The following is a 19,870-nucleotide window of genomic DNA, read 5'->3' on the forward strand; positions in this document are numbered from 1 at the left end:
CAGGAGTTTTTCAGAGCTAGGGGTCAACTGCCTTCCCTTATTCTCTTTCCTTCTTAATTTTAATAAACTGCTTGTCTCCCCCTAAGGAGACCAATTTTAATTTTTCCTAGTAACAGCCATGCCAGTCCTGATGGTTTGAGTTGCCAGTCTCTATAAGCATCTCCTGACGATATTTTTCCACCCAGAACTGAAACATGGGATTCATTTTAAAAGCTAATCGCTTCTAATCATCATTTTGGTATGGAGGACTCTTTTGAACCAAACAGAACACCTATTACATTGTCTCCTATTTGTGCTTGTTTGTTGTCTGTCCCCCTCTTCTACAATGCAGCTCCCCAAGAGCAAGGTCTCTGTTTGGTTTCTGTGCTACCCCTAACCTTATGCCAGGGCCTTGCACATTTACTGAATGCAGGTGCTCAAGAAATAAGTTTGGAATTAAACAGGTGTTTCAGTTTCCCAGCTGCTAAAACAAGTACCATATGATGGGTTGGCTTCAGAACAGGCATTTACTGGCTCACGGTTTCAGAGGCTGGAAGGCTTGCTTCCTCCCGGGGTTGGTATCTTCTTGTTGCCCAGCAATCCTTAGGAGTTCCTTGGCTTTTCTGCAACATGACAATGCACATGGCAGCTTCTTCTCCTTTCTAGTCTGGGTTCCATTGACTTGCAGCTTTTGGCTGCTCCCTGCGGCTTCTTCCCCTCATGTCCAAATTACTTTTGCCTATAACGGCTTCACCCATTTTGGACTAAGGCCGATCCTCCTCCATTTGGGCACACCTTAACTAACAACATCCCTCACAGGTCCTTTTACAAATGGGCTCACACCCACAGGACCAGGGGGTTGGGACCTGAGCATGCCCTTGTGGGGGTCATGACCCAATCCCTGACACAAGGTTAGTAAGTTTGTTGATTTTATATAAAGCCTACACTTGACACGCATGCCACTAAAGAATGTTCCTTTTTCTTAACACCTCCTCCCTCTGAAAGGGAGCCCTGTCCTCTCCCTGCCAGCAAATTCTTCCTCTTCTGTCCTCCTTTGCCCTGCAATTAAGCCCAGTTCCTCACATTCTGTCTCCAGAAGTTCCCAATCCCTTACACTGTCATTAAATGGTGCCTTCAGGCCAGCCGTGCTGACTTCCTGAGTTCTTTCCTCCTCTTCTCTCCTCGGACTGCCCGGTCCCTCCTGCCAGCACAGCCACACAGCTGGAGGCCTCTCTCCCTACACCTCAGAGCCCCACCTTCAATTCTCAGCTTTTCCACACCTAATGCCTGAGTGGGTCTAGGTGAGCAGCCATGGTGAGATGGGCAGGACCAGAGAGCTGAAGAGGGGGGTGTCTACAGAAAGAGCATTGGGCGGGGGTGAGGTGGAGAGGGGTGAGGTGGGGGGGGGGGGGTGGTGAAGCCACACAGGTGCTGACCCACTCTGCCCAGCCTGGCTGAGTGACTCTGCATAAGGCCCTTCACCATTCTCAATGTCTTGGTCATAGAGTAACAGAAGCAAAAGAAATAATCACATGCCTCTAATAAAATCCTGGAGCCTTTATCCCACCTGTGGTACACAGAAGACATCCCGTTAAAGACATAGTTTGCAATCTTTCCCTCCCTCCCATCCAATGCAATTTCATCACCCAAATGCCCCAAGAAACATCCTCTTACCACTGTCCTGACTAGATAGGATGATCAACTCATCCCAAGACTTTCCAGGTTTTGAAAAGGAAAGTCACCCTACAACTAGACCATGAGCTTCTTAAAGGTAGGAACTGGTCAAGTCTAGAGCTATATGCCCACTGCCCAGCTTAGTGCTTGGCAGATAGCAGGTATTCCATGCGTATTTGTTGAATAAATGGATACTTTCCTTTCAACTTCCCCAACACACACACATGCACATTATATCAACACACCAACTCGTGGCTCACACTTTCATCTCAACACTGAAACAGAACTTACATTACTGAGGAGAGGGGGCAAAAAGAGGGGGAAAGGAGCATATTGAGCAAGGTCCTCCTGCCCACATGGCTACCAGCCGCACACATCATCATCACTGTTGGACACTAAACCCAGGACAGAAGCCTGCAGAGGGGCAGCCCAAGGCTGCTCTTATCCAAGAACTGCTCCTGAAGGAGACTGTTCCAGACCCAAGCTTCTGCTCCACCATCGAACCACTTGTTTCACCCTTCAACCCAGTAGTAGCCCCCATAGGCTTTGCCTCTCATATCTGCTCTTGCTGAGATGTCCTCACCTCACCCTGCAACCTCCTGTATGTGGCCACCCAGACCCTCTGCTCCATTCCTGCCCACAGCCAGGAAACCTGCCCAGGCTCTCCCCAAACCCACCGTCCCCACCTACCCCACATGCCTGCTTCTGCACTCCCACTTCTCCTCTCACTGTTCCAGAGAAGGGCCAGAGGACATGAAGTTCTGAGGAACAACACAAGTATAACTGCCCTTCAATACTTAAGCTCCTTGAGAAAACCTAACTGTACAAGACTGATCTCTTACTTATTTTGAGGAGAGGCACCTTGTTCTTTAAAATTAAGCCATAAAAATTTCCTCTTTACTTTTATTCTTGTTCAAAGTCAAACCATTTTCCACTAGAGATAAAACGCAAGGCATCTCTGAGAGGGGAGTAATATGGCTGTCTAATAAGCCAGAATTGATGGTCATGGTAAACTTGACTTTATCGATCTCAGCACATGTAAGGCGACAGAGGGATGGGGAGCAGCAATATCACGAGCCTCAGAGCTGAGTCCCCTGAGATTGTTTTGAGTTATTTACAAGGTAAATTTAGATCACGAGCTTCAGTGCCATTACCTGCAAGAGTAATGGAAGCAGGGAGGGAGGGAGTAGGGTCAGCACAGGCTCCCGGCCACCAGACGACACCCAGGACAGCAGCCAGATGCCATCTGCTGTGGCTGGAGACCTCCATATTGGATTGGTGGATTCTACCTTCCCTTTGGACTCCAAATCTAGAAGGTCTTAGTCCAACAGAGCAGGTGATACATGAGGGTGATTAGGCCAGAGGGCTGAAGGGAAAGGTAGACCCTTCCAGAATGAAGATCAGAGTGGACTATGAGCTGGAGTCTGTTTGCCAGTTGCACATTGGGAGCAGGGTCCAACTATGCCAGAGCCCTGGGAGGAGGCACCTACCTGACAAAGCAAATGAGGAGGTGACACTCTCAGGTGTGGACAGCCACCATTAGAGCAGAAGTAGAGCAAAGAAGATGGCAGGCTAAAGTCTGTCCAGGGTGTCCTGAACCACGCTGCCCCCCTCCAGAGTTTGCTTGTCTTCCCCACATCCCTGCATCACCTTCCAATGACTCCCAACCACCCACGGTCACCTGCGTAGGGTAGATTGTTTACTCCCTGCCATGCCAGCATGCACATCACACAGCAAAGACTCATCCCACTTCTCAGGCTGAAAGCAGACCCCCTAACATACTCTCACAACCTCCACTGCTTTTATTTCATGTCACTTATATGCTATTGTATCATGCTTTAATGTGTTTTTATAAGTTATTACTTAATAAACGTCAGTATCCACTAGACTATAAGCTGCATGAGGTCAGGACCACATCTGCATTGCTCACCAGTGCATCCTGAGTGCCTAGCACACACAGCTTTGCACAGTGGCCATAAAGTTTATCCAAGGGGCAGTTATTGCTATTTAAAAACCTTTCCCAAGTGCCTAGCACAATATCCAGCACAGAGTAGAAACTCAGAGAGTACTGGGTGACTAGTTGCATGAACAAATGAATAAATATTCAAACAAACAAAAAGTAGAATATCAGTCCTATGAAAGCTCTGCTGGGTCTCTGGGTGGGAATTCCGCCATGATCATATGGAAGTGCCAGCACTGAGCTGCACATTTACTCCTTACCTGACTAGGACCATAAGACTGGACTGTTCACATGCCAGAGGGGTAGAGGAGAGGATACTACAGCCAGAGACTCAGGGTCCTGGAAAGATATCACATCTGGCCCAGATGTAGAGGATATAATGGATACCTGAGAACTGGGAGTTTCAATGATCTGCAAGGAAAAAGAAATGGCCCAGCCTGATGCAGGAAGAGAATTTGACACAGGAACCACTGACAAGTGAACTACTAGGTAGATGTGATGATCAAAATGTTCAGCTTTCATCCAGAGGCAGAAGTTCAACCAACACCCTTTCAGGGGACTCAACCAGTTGAGAGAAAGGAATGGTTACATAAAATGCAAATTGCAAGTAGGATGCAAAAGGGAAAAAGATTATTTAAATTGTAAACAACCAGCAGGAGGCAAGTAGACCATTTGTTCTGAAAGTATCTTCTTAGAAATCCAGGGACTAAAGGGATACGTGGGGTTTAGGTGGACAACCAACTCAGGGAACAAAAGTCAGCAGGCTGCCCAGTGGCAAAGCTACCCCAGGGACTGGGTGTCTCCAGGTGGGGGGCATCGGTGAGCAGACCAGGCCGTGACAACTGGTGCAGGAACTGTTCCTCTGGTGCAGAGATCTGCCCAGCCAAGGACAAGACGGGTCCACAGATTGATATAGGATCTCCCTCCAGGGTTTGGGAGAAATCGCTTTCCTGGGACCTCAGTTCTCTTTGTGACCTCCCTGAGAATGGATCTTCTGATGCGTCCCACAGTGCCTGCCTGGCCCTGCTCTTGCCTGGTGCCATGGGGGATGCCCTGTCCAATGTGACCCTCTACACAGAGGTCCTTCTGTGAGTCAGACTCATGATTGCTTCCCCCCAAGTCATCTCTTCCACACGTCAGAGATTCATATAATGAAAGCAAATTCAAGTTAAGTAGGAGTTACTATGTACCAGGCAATGTTCTAAGATCTCTCTATATATTACACATTGAATCCTTACATTAGCATCCAATTTATACGTAGGAAAACCAAGGCACAGAGAGACTAGGTAACTCACTGGAGGTCACCCAGCTTTTAACGAATGGCCCTGGAACCCAGGGAACCAGGTTTTAACAACTACTTTATGATCTAAGCAGAAACATCATCTGTTTTTCCATACTACCCAGCATATTTCCTGGAGTTTTCTTCTCTAAACATATTCCACTTTCATGTTCCTTAGAATCCAATTCTGCAACTGTGATCTGAGTATCAGAAGAGAACAAAAGTATTGCCTCCCTCTTTTAAGGCATTATACGTTTATTAATGCAGCCCAGGGTTGCATTAGCTGTAAGAGTAACCACATCATACTGCTGGTGTATAATGAGCTTAGTAGATGTTTTTTCCAAAAATACTTTAGTTAGGGTATACTTTCTTCAACTGTGTTTGTGCCATTACCATTTTCAACACAACAGCAGAAACGTTACTAAGGATGTTTATTTTCTCCTGAGTCTACCTTCATAGAGGACATCTCTACCACAGACCTCTGGATCTTCTGACCATTCGAGAAAACTTGGACCAATTTTTTAACCGTGAGAATACTCAGTATTCTCTATGTACAATGGAAATAATGAGGGGTGCCACATAGATATGTGAGGATAAAATTAAATGGAAAACTGCACATGAAGCAGCTTGAACAGCTCCTGGTACACAATAAGTGAGCCAGTGGTGGCTCCTATAAATTATTAGCCCATGGGTAGCAACTCCAAGAATCTCCAGCAGTCACAGCCCCTGGCTTCTCCACTTGGAGCCACCTCCCTTTTCCCCAACACATGATCTTGGCCCCCAGGACTAGCTACAAATTGTTAGGCTCAAGTACCAAAGGAAAATAGGGGGCTCCTTATTAAAAACGTGTTAAGAATTTAACACGGTGACAGCAGAACATTAAACGAAGCACAAGACCCTTTGGTTCTAGGGGCCTGTGCGAGTACACAGGTTGCACAGTGTATGTGTTAACTAATACTGATACAGCTGCTGTAGCACATAACATAGCCTTGGTGGCTTCAAACAACCCTCACTGATGATCTTACAGTTCGGGAGGTCGGAAGTCCAATACGGGTCTCACTGGGCTAAAATTAAGATGTCAGCAGGACTGCATTCCATTTTGGAAACGCTAGGGGAAAATCCATTTTCTTGCCTGTTCCAGCTTCTAGAGGCTGTCTAAAGGCCACATTCTTTGACTCATAGGCCCCTTCAAAGCCAGCAATAGATGGTCAAGTCTTCTCTTGATATTAATTCTCTGATTCTGACTGTTCTGCCTCCTTCCACAAGGACTCTGTCTGTGATGACACTGGGGTCCATCTGGATAATCCAAGATAACCATCTTAAGGTCAGCTGCTTGGAGACCATAATTCCATCTGCCACTTTACTCTCCCTTTGTCATACAAGATAACATATTCACAAATGGCAAAGATTAGGACATGGACATCTCTGGGGGACCATTATACTCTCCACCACAGGCACCCATGAAACTGGCCCTGCTGGCACCCAAAGTTCAGAGATCTCAGGTGTCTGTTTAGCATATGTTCCATTTAAACAATCTTTCACATCCAGATCTCATTCCCCTCCAATCCATCCACACAATCCGATGGCCACACCCATATTGCTGGCAGTAGGTCTCCACAGAAGTCTTGGATGGACCCTCACCTGATCCTTGCAGTGCCCCCTGCCTCCTGGCTGCATTCTCCCTCCATTTCAATTCTGTCCTGCTCCTTTCTACTTTGATGTTTGCCCAAAGTGCAAAGGAACGCTCCAGCTCCAGACCCAGGGCTCCTTCGTGGGTTTGTATGTGGACCTGCCCCAGTTGTTCCCATCTGGGCCTTCAGAAAATAGTCCAGTCCTCCTAAACAACCTTGCATGTCCCCCATCCCAGACCCGATCCCTGCGGTCAGCCCTAGTGCCAGTCCACTGTCACTCCTGGAAAGGAGGGGCATGGACCTCAGGGGACACTGGAGAGAAAAGCAAAGTCATTTCCAACAAGGCTCAGGAGCCTCTGAGAATCAGTCAGCAAGAGGTAAGAAGCAACACCTGCTGGAGGCTCTGCCTGGAGCTACCCTAGAGGGAGGCCATAGAGTTGCCATGGCAACGTGATAGCCCTGACGCTCTAGTCCACGAACTGCCCTCCCCCCCCCACTCTTCTATCCAGGCCCACAGTGCCCACTAGATTAGGAGTTCACCCCTTACATTTTTCCATGACTTCTGTTTGGAAATAGCAACTGCAGCCTGTAGAACAGAATGTGACACAAGCCTGCTGCTATGGAACTAGTGAGCACCTATATGCCAGGCCAGCACTGGGGTGGGAAGCCCACCCTGCCTTACTGCCCCAATCTGGAGAGCTGGTTTTAGCCACCCATGATCTTCCTTCCCCACCAACTCACAAACTATCTTTTCAGTGCTCTCCCAGAAGATGTCTCCTCTGTCTTCCTTCTCCCTCCCTCAGGCAAATGACTTCTCTGATCTCTTTCCTGCATCTTTTATTAAAAAAAAAATGGATTTAATTTACATGCAATGAAATGCACCATCTTAAGTATACAGTGCAATGAATTTTGACAAATATATATATATATATATATATCTGTGTAGTCAGCAACCCAATCAAGACTTTATTTCTTTTTGCCCCTTGTAGGTTATTTTGAAGTCCACAGGTAAGGAAGAGGGGGTTTGGGCAGATACTGGGAGACAGAAGGCAGAGCACAGAGAAAGCTACTGCAACTTTGGAACTGGCAGCTGGGAAAGTGAGGGATAGTGCAAAGTCTGGAGATGCAGCTTTTCTCAGTAAATGTCTGTTGGAAGAATACATTTATGAAAACTAGCACTAGTTGGATGAACTTTTTTCCTCCTGGTGATTACTTGTCCTGTGTATAAAGCACTTAACAGTTTGGTCCTTTATCAACCAGATGACAGGGTAGATCAGATTAAATCTTTTAGCATCAATAAAAAAGGAGACGAATTTAGGGACCAGTTGGAAGGTGTTGGAAGGCAGCATGGGGCAGGACTCTGAACACCCACTCTCTGGTCCAGGAATGAAGCCAAATATAACATCAGGATTAGAACTAGGAAGAAAAAAGCCAAGAACACAAAGTGCAGAATCGCCAGGAACCCTCCAGGGGCAGAATTCCACAAGGGCAAACAGGAATTAACAAGAGGAAGTGGCACAGGGGCTCGGGCTAAGGCAAAGCCCCAGCAGGGTTCTTCTGGAGCCTGTCGTGAGAATGGGCCTTCCTCCTCAAGAGCTCGCCATTTCCTCCTCTCTTCCTCTCACACCACGTACCCACCCACCTGGATTCAAATCCCAACATTAGCCACGGTCAAGGCAGCATCTGAGCCTTGATAGCATGTCTGATGTTCACTAACAACAATTTTCCAATACTTAGAAGCACATCTTCCCTCCCAAACTGGTCAGCAAAAGCTCAGTGCTGTATATTGTTAAAGCAGACTCCCTCCTTCCCCAACCCTTAGAGTGATACAAATCGACATTTCAAGGCATTATGGCATGGTGGGTGCAAGCAAAAATTCTATTGTCAGACTGCCTGGGTGCAAGTCCAGCTCTACCACTAGTGATCTTGGGAAGTCTGTGTGCCTGTTTCTCTTCTGTAAAATGGAGACTAATATTACTAATACCTAATTAAGTTCACTGCAAAGAGTCAAAAAAATTAATATAAATCGAGTGCCAAACACATGCCTGAAAACATGGTTTATGCCATATGAATATTTGCCAGTGCAACTTGAAATAAGGATGAGACTAAAAACACTGAAAAGATGTTTCCAAAATGAGTTAAACAGGATGAACTCATTACAAGAGAGGAATATTTGCAAGGACATTAAAAGACAGAGAGAGGTGTTGTTTTACCTAAGCATATACTTGTTTTGATGGCCACCAGCAGCTCTCCGATCTTTTGAGCATCTGACATGTTTGCTGAAGCAGAGCTGGACCAAACCCTCCAAGCACGTGAGCATGAATTAAACAGAGAGAAACCACTTGCAGGGAAAGCTACTTGCAATAGGAGCACTGGCTGAGGAGAGAGGAGGTTCAATTCTGCCTTTTATCAGAGACCTCTCAGTCTCATTGGTCTGTCTATAAAAAGGGGCTGACAGAAGCTGCCTTGCCGCACAGGGGAGGTGTGGAAGCTCCACAAACTGTAAAGCTCTGTGCAGAGGGAAGGTCTATCGATTATGATTACTGCTCATCTCCAACAGCTCAGCAGGAAACTGCATAATTTTGCCTACGTAGAGTCATCCAGGGGCCCATTCTTAGGAACACTGTGGACGCCTGGGCTGGGCTTTCCTTCTAAAATGCACCCTGAAAAAGGCCACATGGCCTTTCTCACCTTGCCCCCTGCAACTCCCTGTTTTCCTAACCCTGCAATTATGTGTGCAAGGGGCGGGGGGGGTGGGGGGTGCTGTGGCATGTCCACAGGAAAAATCCATGCAGGTGTGAACCCAAGTCAAAGGCCAGAATTTGGCATCTGGAGACATGAGTCCCCATCTCAGCACAGCTGTTTCTCCAACAGCCTTCACACTTATTTTTCTGAACTTTAGTTTCCTCAACCTAAATGGGAAGAATATGCCGTCTCCCCGCGTCCTTCACTGTACTGATGGTGTGGTCCATATGGGAAGGGAATTACCAACAAGTCCAGTCCTGTGTAAATGCAGGCTGTTGGTATAATCAGTTGCAGTCTGTAAGAGCTGCCCTTTCCTTGGCTTCCTTCTTACTATGCTTTCAATTTAGAGCAAACATATATTGAACTGGGCCTGTGTATTGTGCCAGAGCAGGCTGCAGAGGCTGGGGCTCCTGTGCTGGCCAAGCAGGAACCCTGAGGCCCCAAATCCTCCTTAGGACCTTCTCTCCAGAGACTCTTGGTCCCACCCACATCAGACCTGATTCTCCCCCAGTCCCAGGTATGGACTCCCAGCAGACTGAGTCCCTGCAGCACTCAACTGAAGTCACCTTCAGGATATTACCAGAATCAACTCCATCTCAACACCTCTTCCTGCAGCCATCCTGGTCCATACCACCACCGTGTCTTTCCCTGATTCCATCCTTGCTCTCTTTGGTCTTTTCTCAACAGAGCAATCAGAGGGGCTTTTAAAAATGCTACTGCCCTGCTCAAGCCCTTCTGTAGGATCCCCATCTCACACAGAATAAAAACCACAGGGCTTTCTCCAGCAATTCTCAAACTTGGCTGCACACTGAAATCACCTGGGAGCTCTAACAAACCTGATGCTAAATGCTATCTGCAGAAACTCTGATCTAATTGGTCTGGGGTGTGGCCCTGGCAGCAGGATTTTTAAAAGCTCCCTGATGAATTAAATGTACAGCCAAAGTTGAGAACAATTGCTCTTTCTGGTCTGTTTCCTGTCGCCCCTCTAACTTCATCTCTAATTCCCGCTTGCTCTGCTGCAGCCACTCGGGCCTCCTTTCTCACCTTCAAACTCGCCAAGCACAGTTTCACCTCAGGACCTTTGCACTTGCTGGCCCCTCTGCCTGGAAAGCTCTTCTCCCAGGTATCCACATGGCTTGCTTTCCTCACCTCCTGCAAGACTTTGCTCAAATGCTGCCTGCTTAGTGAGGTTTCCTCCAACCACCCCATAAGAAAGTCCCAAGCCCCTAGCTCCCTCCCCAACTTTATAGTTCTCTCTGGCATTTACTTTTATCTAACATGTGACATATTTGACTATTTGTTTTGTTTTAGTATCTCTTTCCCCAATTAGAATGTAAGTTCCATGTGGGCATGGATTTTTTTGTCTGCTTTGTTCACTGTTTTATGCCTGTGGATAGACTATGCTACCACATAATAAGTGCTCAGTAAATATCCATTAAATAAATACATACTCTTCTTCTCCCTTGTAGATCCTCAACTGCTTTTTCATACCTAGAGTCCAGCCAGGTTCTCCCTGAGCCAGGAACAACCATTTTCAATTAGACGGCATACAGCAGGTGCTCAATAAATGTCAGTGGGGCTGAACTGATCTCTATTCCCTAAAATAATACAGCATCCAAACCCGGCAGCTAGATGTTTTCTGAGAATTCCAAATATAAAGCTCTGATTTGCAGCTTTAAGAAAATTTTTGAAATAAGGAGAAAAAGGAAGAAAAAGTATGGAAGGGGGAGCTCACAAAAGTTAATGAGATTTTCTCTGCTGTGGTACGTGCTCACATTTTTAATAATTAGGAGTAATAAAAATTCTAACTGAACCTTAACGGAACATCCTTCTGTAACAAAGAGAGAAGTCAAGATAGATTTCTCTGCCAGGTGTAATGACTTGTTAGTCCTGGAAGATGGATGTTCTTTAAAATGAATTTAGAGGGGAAAAAAAAAATAAATGTTCATAAAAATGCAACTAATTGGGTTAAAATGACATATTAACAGGAATGCCAGATAATTTCAGTGCCTTTAAAGAGTAAATTAGATTATCAATCCTCAATATTTCTAACGGAAGAAAGCTTCCCTTCTGCTTATCAGATAGAAAAACTGAGGCTGAGAGAGGAGGAGAGCGACTTGTCCAAGACAAGCTTAGACGCTGAAGTCTGGCTGAAGTAGAAAAGGAAACCAGAAGTACAGATGCACAGTCCTGGCTTTGTTTCCCACACTGTGGTGACCCCATCTCCCCACAGGCAGGGTGGCAAGGGGGCCATCACTGACTCTGCTCACCCACTGGGTCTGAGGTCAGGCAGGGGCCGGTCGAGGGGCAGGCGGTCACTGAGGTAGGCGTTGTAGCCGTAGTACTGGAACTGCTTCAGAGCCACGCGCCGGCCTTCAGGGCTGAGCTCCTGGCCCCAGTGTGCAAACAGAGAAGAGTCTGTAAAGGGCTCAGCCTCTGCCTCCTCAGGCTTGGCAGGAGCCTCTGGAAAGAAGGGATAATGAAACAGTGGGTCAGAGAGTACCCCTGCACAGGTCATGCCAACCCTTTCCCCTTCCTCACAACACACCTAGAGCAAAACAGTCTTATCCCATCTTTGGGGGCAAATCTTCATGCTTCCCAAAGACTCATTCATTCCATCCATTCATCAATCTAACAACTAGGCACAAGGGATATAGAGATACTCCTAAGAAGGTCAACCAAGAAGCTGACAGATGTGACCCTGAGTGGTCTCTGGCTTCAAGTCAGAATGTCCTCCTTGCCCAGCCTGTGACTTCAGCAGATATATTGGACCCAGTCCTCTAATTGGGCTTAGGCTACTCTTTCCTCAGCTTGCACCCCTATTCCCTACTAAGCCTGAGCCTGCTCCATACCCAGCCCCCTGGCTGGGAGTCTACTGCTCTGTCCAGCTCTTGCCAGCTCACCTCCCCCTCTATGTCTGGTCCTGCTTGAGATGCTTGACTCCATCACAGTGCCATTCACCTGGATATGAGCATTTTAAGCCTTGAGACTACTTCCAGGTTCTACCCATCAGATCAGGGAACCAGTGACATAGATGATGGCCGAACTATCCCCAGTATGCTATACCCTCTGGGCACTGCTCATTGGCCCTCTGGTAGACTTTGTGGATGAGGGACACACCAGGCCAAGGAAAACTCATGGATTCCCTGGAACTGTCCAAGGAAGTGGAGGGAGGATTATTGCCTATAACAGCAGAGGCTTTGGATTCATAAAGACATGAATTCAAATTCCTGTTCCACCATTCACCGGTGATGTGACCACAGCAAACACTGAACCTGCCTGGGCCTCAATGTCTCTACTTGTAATGTGGGATAATCATATCCATTCATTTCCCCAGAGATTTTGTGAGGATTATATAAGATAATTGACACTTAGGCTAGCATATGCCTCCAAATAAATGCACAATAAACAGTAATTGTTGTTACAGCTAGGAAACCCTGCTGGTCATTTAATCCCTCTTTTGTGGTAGCAGGTAGATTTCACCAAGATAAAGGTTGATCTGCCAGGACTTTGGAATTGGTTCTAAAGATATGCAGTAAAACATTCAAGGTCAAAAATCAGACAGAGATGCCAAGCCCACCGGATAGCACCTTTCATGCTCATAAATATGTGACGTAAATGAGAGATGGAGCCAGGAGCCTGGAATGAGAAGAGACCAGAAGGAAGCAGAAGCAGACCAGGAGCAAGAGAGACAGGCTTGGGATACCTGCCAGTGTCCCCTCAGCTGTCAGTATGGAGCCAACTGGAGCATGCCAGGTAAATTAATGACGTGGGGTGGAGGCAGGCTAGGGTTCTGGGGTCTTCAAGGTTGGGGAAATTAGAACTACAGACCACAGCTCTTACAACCACCTGTTTTGGGAGGGCACTCTCCTACAAGCCAACGTGGGAGGGAGGACGAGGCCTGGGAAAAGTGGAGAAAACTTGCAATACTCAGAAACCTTCTAGGGTAGAAGGGCTCCTGTTCGTAATAAGCCTCTATCACTGGAAGTGAGCAAAAGCTATCACTGAGAAGGGACTTTCACAGCTTCCTCCAAATTAGAGCGCTCCTGATTCTAAAAGCAGAGAGAGCTTGCTAATGCCAGAGACCTTAGGGAGAAAGACGCAAAACAGACATGTAAATGGATGGGGATTCACAGGCAATGGCCTAATTTCACTGAGGAATATGCATAATACACCTCTCCTCTCTCAGTTAGGTCCTTGGAACAGATCCTAAACTGGAGATCTGTACATTTCCTAAGATAACTATATAACATCTAACATTTTACTGAGGGTTTACTACAAGCCAGGCTCTGTCGTAAGCATTTTTCACATATTATTTCATCTAACCCTGTAAGGTGGGATATTTCTATTTTATAGACAAGGAAAATGAGGCACAAAGATAAGAAATTTGTCCCAGTTCACACAGGAGGAACTGAAGTAACCGGGAATTCAATCCCAGGAAGCCTGTCTCTGGAGACGGAGGTCCTAACCACTGCACAATACTGCCTCTACATGGCAATGAGCTGGCATACATTTCCCAAGACAGACATGGCATATTGTTTTGGCTATCAAATTTCCTGAAAGGCATGGAAAGATGTATTAGGCAGATCCCCTTATATTAAGGAGTAAAACGCAGAGTACGCATGCATTTCTAAGAAAAGGTAAGAGTTTTCTGGATCATGTTAGCCTGCCCAAAGCTACCTCTCAGCACCCAGGGGTGCACTTGCTCAGGCTTCACCCCAACTGAGCACACTTGGAGGGACACACAAGGCTTATGTGATCTTGAAGGCCCTTGTTATCTCTTAAAAAGAATGTATGACTCATTCATTTTGAATGAGAGGTAGTAAAAAGCTATGTCAGTGAACCAACCGAATCATATAATATTTAAAAGAAATGTAGTTTTATTGCTCTCAAATACCTAAATGGGTATTACCAAGTAAAAGGAGATCAGTTAATGAAAAAATAATGATTCACAATTAGGCTGGTGCTGCATAATAATGTATTATAAACATATTAAAGTCCTGAGTTCTATCACATGCTTCTTTTTATTCAGTATGGGTATGAATGACAAGAAACATGAAATCAACAGGTGATGAGTTCAGGGCACTTCAGGGGAAAAGAAGTTAATACTTGTTGAACTCCTGCCAAAAGTCAAGCCATCTGCTAGGTGATTGCTTTATCCAGGGTTCTCTCTTTTTTCATCCTCTAGGAAGTTGATTCCACAAGGGCAGGTCTACGTCTGTCTTGTTCATGACTTATCTTCAGACCCCAGCACTGTATGCAGCGCTTACAAGTGGTTCAACACATTCAAAATGAGTAAATTAGTTAATAAATAGCCAACAGTGTTTAGTTATCAGGTACAAGGACATCGAAGATGAAAAGATTAAGTGACAAATCCAAGGTCACACGGTTTGTCATGTACATTGAGCAAAGGTCCATTTTCCTCCAAACCCCACATCCTTTCCTCTACACGGGGAGTGGCAAAATATGGCTCATGGGCCTATTCTGTCCCTCCACCTATGTTTGTAAATAAAGCTTTATTGGAACATAGGTATGCCCACTCATTTGTATATTGTCTAGGGATGCTTTCATGTGATAAGGACAGGTAGAGACCATAAGGCCCACAAGGAGGAAAATATTTTCTATCTGACTCTTTAAGAAAAAGTTTGCTGATGGTTTAAGTGGGCCTTGCCTCTGCTACCAGCATCTAGTTTTTCTTTCCTTCTCAAAGTACTGGTTAAAAGCCCCGGTTATAGGATCAGATTCTGGGGTTTACATGCCAACCCTACCATCTACCAGTTTAGTCTACCTTATCGTGCGCCTCCCTTTCCTCATCTGGAAAAGGGAGTTGATAATAATAGTGCCTTCTTCCAAGAATATTGGTGAGTAAGAAAAAGACAGTCCATGTAAAGAGCTTAGCACAGTGCCTGGTGCATAGGAAGCACTCAATAAATGCCAGTTCTTTTAAGGACCTGGAGGGAATGTCTCCACCAATACCTCTTGAGCTCAGATGGGAAGATGACCTGCTCTTAGGTCCCCCAGCTCTGGAACATTCTAATGCCATTAAGTTCTAGCCCCCAGTTAAAGGATTTCCATGTTCACACACAGCAGCCTACTCTCAACCACTCTCAGAGCCAGCTCCCTTCTCTCTCCAGGATGAAGCAGACTTATATGTCCTCCAGCACAGAAGAACCACCTTTGACATGACTGGGGTGACACACAAAATGCCTCAGCAAAGTGCCTGAGCAGGATCCTTTGCAGGGGCCCAGGGTTATCTGGCTATACCTTGTGAGGGGCCAGACCCACGATGTTTCTCACTCAGGAACAAGGCAACACACCAGGCTGTGACTCCTGCTGGGGTACAGACCCGCTGGGATATGTCTGACCCATCGATGGGGTAACTGGAGAGCTGTGCATCTCCAAGGGGGCCTGAGGACTTCCCAAGGGGGAACTCATTCATGACAGACACTGAGCCAGGCATCATGAACTCAACCCAGTAGCAGAGCCAGTGTTTGCAAGAAAGTGTTTGGAGGATTCTGAGTACAACACAGAGACTGTTATTCTAATTCATTCCTCTCCCAGGCCCTGCTCAGGTGGAGGAACAGGGTGAGAGGGAAAACTCTAAGAGCTGTTTTACCAGCTAGCCACACATGGGACCCAGGCCACATGTGTGTAATATAGAGGTATTCCTCTATCTTCTCTGATCTTCCATGAACAATAGGCTCAGGCAGGTGGGGGAGACCCCAGTGGGACCTGCAGAGACCCCGCAGGCCAGAGGAGACACATTACGGCCGCTCTGCTTAGCACCTGCCAAAGGCCTCCTGTCTCCTTCACCTACAAGACCCCGTGATCAGGATCCTATGGCCACCCCCCCAACACCTCAGAGCTCACCTCTTACCACTACTTCCTTGTCCTCCAACCCAGCCACCCTGACCCTCAAACTCACCAGGAGCACCTCATCTCAGCACCTTTGCACTTTCTCTCTACATTCTCAGGGCCTCACTATTTTACATCTTTACACGAAAATCGCTTTCTCGGCAAGGCTTTCCCTAAACATTCACCTCCCTCCCCCACTCTTTCCTCTGGCACCCATTACATGTGTTACCTGTTTATTATTGTGGTCTGTCTCCCCTGATAAGAATGTGAGTTCTATAAGGTGGGGGATTTGTTTTGTTCCCTGCTGCATCCCTGGCACTTAGAAAAGTGCCTGACACCTAGTAGGTGCTCAATCAATGTCAGTAGAATGAATGAACAGGGCAGTAGCAGCAGGTCGGAGGGGGAGTCAGGAACCCCTTGTCCTCTAGGGGACCCCCCAAATCCTTCAGATGGAGTTGAAAGGGAGCCAGAGTCCTGGGTCAGCAGGCAAGAGCGTGAAGCCAGTGAAGGCAGGGCCAGAGCAAATTCCAGTTCAGTGTAATGTCCTAGCCAGGACTCTTCAGCAAATGTTTGTTTGTACGCAGTTAAAGCTGCTTACATAGTTCCAGGGAATATGACCATTAGAAGACAACCCCTCTCCCAGGGCTCCTTGATAATAGAGAATTACCTGGCATCTTTCCCAAGCATCCAAACAGGATAAGAACCCAGGAAATCTAGGAAGAAAGAAGATAAGAAGAGAGGGAGAGAATGTTGTTGGCCAACTCTTACCTCTCTCTCTTTCTCTGCTCTCACCCAGAATGGCTCAGAATCAGGAAGAGCCCATTCAAGGCTCCAACAGCCCTTCTCCTAGCAACAGGTGTGGAAGGCAATGACGTGGGAAGACTGAGATTTCCAGAAAACTGTCCTAAGATGATGCCTTCAGGGAGTGTCCAGCGAAGCCACAGAGGGCCTGAGAGTCAGGTGTCTCTTTCCTTCTCCTCAGCCCCAGCTCATGGGGTTCTTTTTGCAAAGTTCCAGCTCATCCTCAAGGTGCTTGTTACAAAAAAAACCTCATCAACAAACTCAGGAAGAATCCCCCGAGAGGACACTAATCATTCCCCTCTTTGAAGAGAAAAGCTATGTTTGATGGGTTTGTGCAAAAACATGGCATTTTTTGACACCAACGGGAAAAGAGATTGATTTCTTTCTTGTCCTTGACATTTCTCAGAGAAAACCATCTTTCCTTTCTTGGGCACAGCACCTCCGTGGGACCCAGGGAACAGTCGTTTCCACCCATCCCCAAAATACCCTTTCCAGTCTAGCCAGCACATCTGGGGACTGTTACTTCAGTCTTATCCTGAGAGGGCCCCCCAATGGCTGAATTTCCTTAATTACTCAGCCTGGGGACTCACTTTCAGCTCCACCCCCCAAATGGAATTGGCTCCTCTTTCAGCTAATCAACAAATATTTAGTTAAGTTTATGCCCCGCCAGGCCTAATGCAGGGTATTTGAAATACAAACATTATTCAGACTTGGTCTCTATTCTCAAAGAGCATCCAGTCTGGTGGAAAAGGCAAACATATAGACAAATAATGCCAAGAGAATATGCTCAGTGTTCTGAAGGTGTGTGAAATCCCATGTGGCCCCTGAAGGGGACGTGGGGGTGGGGATGGGTGGCTGCAGGGAAGGCTTCCCGGAGGAGGGGACACTTGAGTTAGACTTTGAAGAAATGAGCTCAGACTAGGCAAGGACGACCCCAGAGAGGGACAACCGAGAGCAGAGATGTGGAGGCAGGAAAGAGTATGGAGTGAAGCTTAGGCCATAGGACAGATGTTTGTACAGATCGAAAAGCAAGGAAACAGAATCAGAATGCCAGGGCCTCCCCAGGCTGAGAAGGCCAGTGGATCAGGAAAGGGAGATCCACGGTGCAGACTGCAAGTCTGAAGGCACGCGACCAGCCACATCATTTGGAGATAGTTGATGAACCTATGATCACTCATCCCAAAGCTGAACATATTAAACATCATAAAAGGCACTGTCCAAAGTGGCAAAGTACGTTACTCAGGGATCTGCAGGCCCAATGTGAGTGACTGCAAAACTTTTCACCCTGGAGCTGACCCCTAATACAGTGTCCCCCAATTCCCTTGCATTGCCCCAGCCAAGCTGTGAGGCCAGGCCTTCCTGCCTTCCTCACTAAAGCTGCCCAGTGGCCTTGTGATGCTGCGACTGTACTTCCCATCACAGATAAGAAACTGCAGTTCGGAGACCTTATAGGGCACTCCTCCTGACCACAGCCCCAACTCCATATCTTGGGCCAGGGACACACTCCCTGACTCAAGGACTTGACATAACTTCAGGTCCTTCAGTTGGTCTGCACTAGTTCATACCAGTTGCTAAAATATATAAATGCCTTCACAACATTGATAAACAGCTGCCGCTTGGAGCTCTGCTACCCAGGTGCTTTGGTCTCTTTCTTGGAATGTTCCAGATCTCTTTGCAAGCCAGGATCTAAAAGGCACATGCCTGGCCCAGCCAGGAGCCCCAGATCCCTGCTACCTACTCTGACCAGCCCCGTGTTACATGTATTTTAGCTGTGACTTGCTCGAGTTCTTCCTCAGACGGCCGCAGTGAACAAGAATCAGCAAACCTGCTTCCCCGTGTTAATGCCCAGTCTTCAATGTGTGTGGCCCTGTTTTCCAGAAAAGTTCTAATAGTGCTCACCTGGGGCATCCAGGAAATGCTACGATGTGGTCTCAAAGATATACCCACAGTGCCTGATGCACAGCTCGCTAATGAGAGCAAAGAATTATGGATACTCATGTCCTGACAGATTCCACACTAATTCACAGAGACAAGAGGAAAGTGGGGCAGAAAGCAGCCTTGAGAAGCTTTGAACAATTAATGCAGCAAAAGCTGCAGATCTGAGCACTGTGCATAGGCTAATCGGACAGGCACCTGCCTAGGCTTTTGAGATCCTGAAGCCACTGATGCTGAACGCAGGAAGAATACCCACATGAGGGGTGGGTGCTTCTGTGAGAGGGCCAAACAGAGAGTTGGCCCCACTGGATTTTGCTCCAGGGTCTAGGCAGTGCCACGTCTGGACGATGGAAGGGAAAGAAAATGGATTTCAGAATGAAACTGACATTTTAGTGGTACCCATCCCTGACCGATTCTGACTGCCTACTCATTCCAGGACCAGTTCCCTGGAGATCCCCAACATTTGAAGCTGAGCCACCTTGCAAGCCACTACCATGTGATTAGCTGCAAGTGGAAACTGAGAAGTGCTGGTGCTTTGGAGAGTAGCTGCAGGAGAGTCTGTGACCCAAACCTCTTGCTATAGCAAGAAAGCAGCTCCCATCCCATCTCCGCTCCTTGGACGTTAGGATGAGGCACTATGTGGGGTCACAGTCCACTGTTGCTGGTGGAAGTCCAAGTGGTTTAGGGTTCCCACCTCGGAGCTGGGGTGGCAGAATTGGTCTAGGCTTGCTAAGGGGACAGAAAGAACCACTTTGGACAAGGCTCGGGTCACTGAGTGTCCTCAGCCCATTGCTCCAGCTGAGCTGTGTGCTCACTGGAAGTGGCAGCTCGGCATCTAGTGCTTCAGTTTGGACACCTTTGGGGATGTTTTCCCAGGAAGCTGATAGGGCCTTCTTGCATGTTGTGATGTTACTCTCAGGCAAAGAGGACAGCTAAGAAGATTTTGAGGATGGGTAGGGGGAAGGCATCTAGCTTTCGCCCTGCAGCTGGTGCTGTAGCCACCACTATTTG

General features: G+C 47.1%; 1 protein-coding gene across 6 annotated transcripts in view; it reads right to left on the reverse strand.

The window, feature by feature from the left end:
* The window catches only part of GALNT18 (polypeptide N-acetylgalactosaminyltransferase 18), a 390,932-nt gene that overhangs the window by 210,247 nt on the left and 160,815 nt on the right, over positions 1–19,870 (reverse strand). For all 6 annotated transcript variants that reach the window (XM_077113997.1, XM_077113999.1, XM_077113998.1 and 3 more), the window contains exon 2: positions 11,539–11,731. In XM_077113997.1, the coding sequence (XP_076970112.1) occupies positions 11,539–11,731 (193 nt within the window). The remainder of the gene's footprint in view (positions 1–11,538; positions 11,732–19,870) is intronic.

The sequence above is a fragment of the Tamandua tetradactyla genome, chromosome 8, assembly GCF_023851605.1.
Source record: "Tamandua tetradactyla isolate mTamTet1 chromosome 8, mTamTet1.pri, whole genome shotgun sequence".
In the NCBI taxonomy this organism is placed as follows: domain Eukaryota; kingdom Metazoa; phylum Chordata; class Mammalia; order Pilosa; family Myrmecophagidae; genus Tamandua; species Tamandua tetradactyla.